General features: G+C 66.9%; 2 protein-coding genes across 2 annotated transcripts in view; both read right to left on the bottom strand.

The window, feature by feature from the left end:
- The window catches only part of SHC2 (SHC adaptor protein 2), a 37,627-nt gene extending 37,395 nt beyond the window's left edge, over positions 1-232 (bottom strand). Inside the window, exon 1 of the mRNA XM_017520153.2 lies at positions 4-232. Coding sequence (XP_017375642.2) covers positions 4-217 — 214 coding nt within the window. The 5' untranslated portion in view covers positions 218-232. The remainder of the gene's footprint in view (positions 1-3) is intronic.
- A 2,288-nt stretch (positions 233-2,520) lies between these two features.
- Positions 2,521-4,092, bottom strand: part of ODF3L2 (outer dense fiber of sperm tails 3 like 2) — an 8,745-nt gene continuing 7,173 nt past the window's right edge. Inside the window, exon 4 of the mRNA XM_017520156.2 lies at positions 2,521-3,081. Within this exon, the coding sequence (XP_017375645.1) occupies positions 2,561-3,081 (521 nt within the window). The 3' untranslated portion in view covers positions 2,521-2,560. The remainder of the gene's footprint in view (positions 3,082-4,092) is intronic.

The raw sequence follows: 4,092 nt of genomic DNA, 5'->3' as shown, positions 1-4,092 counted from the left end.
CGCCCCCCGGGCCCTCCGGCTCCGGCTGGGGGTCCGCGCCCCCCGAGGCCGCCCCGGCCGCCCGCGCCGCCGCCGGGCTGCGGCCCAGGAATCCGCCCGGGGCCGCGAACTTCCACTGCGGCATCCGGGGCAGCAGCGCGCAGAAGGTGGTGGGCGCCTCGGGCTCGGGGGGTGCCGGGGGCGCTGGGGGCGCGCGCCCGCCCGGACCCTGCGTCATGGCCGCGGCCGCCCGACGGAGCCCGACCGGGGCTGCGCCTACCGCGGAGGAGGCCCGCCCGCTCCGCCCGCCCCGCCCGCCCCGGCCCGTGATGTCATCCGCCCGGCCCAGCGCGCAGCCGCGGGGGGCTGCGCCCCTGGGACCCCGGCCCTCCTGGTCCCGGCGCCTGGCCGCGAGGCCGGGGAAACTGAGGCCCTCCGAGGACACCGGGCGCTGGCCTGGAGCCGGCAGCCGAGGAGGGTCGGGGCTTCGAACCCGGGACCCCCGCAGCGACCCTCCCCGCTGCGCCCCCCGACCCCGCCCGCCGCCCAGGTTCCTAGGAGGACAGAGTTGGAGAGGCTTACAGATCACATCCCTTCTTTCCCCTTGACTGCGGGGAAACGGAGGCCTGAGGAGGTGCGGCCAGGGAGAAAGGGAACCCCAGGCCCTCCGGTCAGCCCCTCGCTCTCCATCGTTCCAGCCAGAAGACACCTCGGGGTCACTCCCTATTTCCTAGTGGGGAAACTGAAGCCTGGGGCGGGGAAGGGGCGCGGCCAAGGGCGCACAGCGCAGCGTCAGACCCGGGAGTGAGGGGTCCTGCTCTGAGGCCTGTCCCGGCCTCAGTTTCTCCGGCCGTAACCCAGGGGAGCGGGCTGCAGGGGCGCGGCCCTTCCTCCCTCTCTCCTGGGGAGCCCATCGCGCGCCAGCTCGGGCCTCAGCTTCCCAGGCCGAAGGGCTGCTCCGTCCCCAGCCTCCGGCGTCTCCGAGATGTGCCGCGGCTGCCCTGGCCTCAAGGGTCGGTCCTCTGCGCCAGAAAACGGGGTGTCAGTGTCACCCCGGGACGCAGCCTCCTGGCCCGACTCGGCCGGAGCACCCCCCCGCCCCGCCCCACGCTGGACCCATTGCCGGGAACAAAGGGAGGGGCCGGGACGCGCTGGCAGGTGGGGAGGGAGGGGCGAGGCCGCCCGGAGCCTGATCGATAAATCAGAGGATGAGATCACGGCCGGCGCCGCGCGCGGGGCCGGGAAGGCGGGGGAGGGGCGGGAGGGAGGCGCGCGCGGCCGCGGGAGGAGCGGATCGTGGGCGCCCTCGGCCGGGCTCGGAGCCGCCGCCGGACTTGCGCGCTGTGTGTGTGTTACGCGCAGGGTGGACGCTGTGTCCGGGCGCGTGTCCAGGCTTAGGCGGGGATCCAGGCTGCAGGGGTCCTGGCGTGCGCTGACCTAGTGGGTGAAGTGGGGTTCGGGTTTGGCGGCCCCACCACCCCGTCTCTGCCCGCTGCAGGCCTCCCGGGCCGCATCCTTCAGGGAGACCCCCCAAACGCGGGGTGAGGGCCTTGCTGGATGGGAGGTTGGTAGGGTGACCCAGGTGCCCTCCCTCCCTGGCACACAGAGGGCTCAGTCACACGGCGCCACCCATGTGTTTCTTCCTGTCCCTAGGAGAGAATGGCAGGAACTGAGTCCAAGGTCCAGGGTTCAAATCCTGACATCAGACTGAGGTGGGGGCTCACAGCATGTTTCAGGACTAGGGTCCAGTCTCTGCCAGCACCGTTTCTCTCAGTAAATGCCACCTGGTCCTGAGTTGCTATGAAGCATAGTTGGTTTTTATTAACATCCAAGACACAGCAAGCAGCAACAGATAGCAGATATTAGAATACATCGAGCTCCTATACATCCTTCAAAACCCAGTTTTGATATTCCGTCTTCCAGGAAGCCTCCCTGGCTCCCCACTCCAAAGTTTCACTCCATCTCTGGCCTCCCCTAGCCCTGGGTCTCTCTTTCGGTCTCTCAGACCCCCTGGGCACGGGCAGATTATGGGTCTGGCTCTGGAGGGCAGCGTTCAGGACACATTGAATGAACCAGCACGTGTGATGCTGACAGCTCTCCGTCCCTGGAGAGGTTTATTGGGTAAGCAACTCTAGAAGGTGGAGGGAGAAAGGCACGGGCCTTGGAGCTGCCTCCTGCCTGAGTTTGGGCCCAGACCAGGGCCGGTGGCCACGTTTCCACAAGACCAAGAAGGGCCCGAATGTGGCACCAACCCAAGCTGAGACGGGGACCCAGGCTCTGGTGGGGCTGGACGTGGACTTCTAGGGCATGGGAAGCTTCGTCTGCAGCCAGCTGCTGGGGAGGGCCGGAAGGTGTCTCTTTCCTGCCTGGCCTGGCCTTTCTTCTGGGGTGACCGGAAGAAACTGGGGCACTGGCAGGAGACTCACCCTGCACCCTGCACTGGGCCACGGGTCACAGCCCACAGGGACTGGAAGGATTGGGTGTCCTAGAAGGACCTGGGACAGCTCAGGAGAGGGGAGGGGAGACGCCTTTCCCAGCCCCGCCGCCCACTCCCCGTTCACCTTGGCCAAACAGGCCTGGCCTAGCAGTAGCGGCCAGGCAACCTGAGCCCCGCCAGCCGTGCAGGCGTGGCAGCGGCCATGGCGCGCGCCCGGGGCGAGTGGCGGGTGCCCATGGAGTACGCAGGTGCCCTGGCCCTGTTCACCGTGACCTGCTCGGGGCAGTGGGTGCCAGGGCCGGGTGTGTCCTCCGGGGGCCGCGGGGCCCGGGGCCGCCCCAGCATTGTGAAGGCAGGCAGGCGCGGGCGGTAGGCGTTTGGGTCGGGGCTGTCGTACTGGCCCGGGCCGGGTATCTCGGCGGGATCTTGAGGGGGGCGGGCAGGGGGTGTGCGGCCCGCCGCCGTGTAGCTGGGGCTGCTGGGCTTGATGAAGATCTGCGAGCCCCACAGACGGGGCATGGTGTAGGCGTTAGGGGCAGGGGCCGAGGTGTCCAGGGGCTTCGGGTGGAGGCGGCAGCCCAGGGTGAAAGCCGGGGGTGTCCGATGGCGCATGGGGGGTGCCTTCTCTGGGCTGTAGGCCCCGGGGCCTGGCGTCACCTCCAGACCTGTCAGCGTGGGGAAGGAAGTACGGCACTGATGTCCTCACCTGCTCAGAGACCCAGCATGGCTCCCCCTTGCCCACATGCGCCCCGGAGTTCACAGCGCTTTGCAGGCAGCCCAGGTGCCTCTCCCTCCCTTTCCTCCTCCACACGTGCGCGCTCTGTTGTCCAAGCCTCTAGGACTTTGCCCAAGCTCGACCCAGGACCAAGCATGCCTTCCTGAGACACCCTCCTCCCTCCACCTTCCCCACACCATCCGGGGTAGAGCCTCGAGCCCTTCCTGAGCCCTGCAGCCCGGGCTGTCCCGACACTGGATGTCAGCACGCTGGGGCGGGGTGGTCTGCACCTGCCTCTAACCGCCCCACCAGACTGGGATCTTGGAAGAAGTACAGTCAAATCTCCAACTCCCCAGCGGTTGACTGTTTGAGCTGATGGGTGAACAGGATAGGTGGGGGGTGAGTGGCTGAGTGAGGACTGAATGGTTTGTGACCCATAGATGGATGAACGGATGGATGGACGGATGGACGGATGGGACGGGTGATGCGTCGAAGGAAAAAAGGAAAGATTCATAGATGAGTGGGTAGGTGGGTGGCTGAGTGGGTGGGAGGATGGGTAGGTAGATGAGTGGATGGATGGATAGATAGGTGGATGGGTCGGTAGGTAGATGGATAGATGGATGGGTGGGTGGATGGAGGGGTGGGTGGGTGGGTGGTGGATGGATGGATGGGTAGATGGATGGGCGGGCAGATGGATGATGGGTGGGTGGGTGGATGGGGGATGGATGGGTGGAGAGATGGTTGGGTAAGTGGGTGGGTGGGTGAGTGGATGGATGGATGGCTGGGTAGATGGTTGGGTGGATAGACGAGTGGATGGTTAGATGGATGGGTGAGTGGATGGGTGGGTGGATGCTAGGTGGGTGGATGGACAACTGGTTGGACAGGTGGATAGGTGGGCGGGTGGGCAGGTGGATGGATACGTGGATGGTGGATAGATGGATGGGTGGGTGGATGGATGGGC

The sequence above is a fragment of the Cebus imitator genome, unplaced genomic scaffold, assembly GCF_001604975.1.
Source record: "Cebus imitator isolate Cc_AM_T3 unplaced genomic scaffold, Cebus_imitator-1.0 Scaffold805, whole genome shotgun sequence".
In the NCBI taxonomy this organism is placed as follows: Eukaryota; Metazoa; Chordata; class Mammalia; order Primates; family Cebidae; genus Cebus; species Cebus imitator.
The sequence above is the reverse complement of the archived record's forward strand: the minus strand, read 5'-3'. Positions and strand labels throughout refer to the sequence as shown.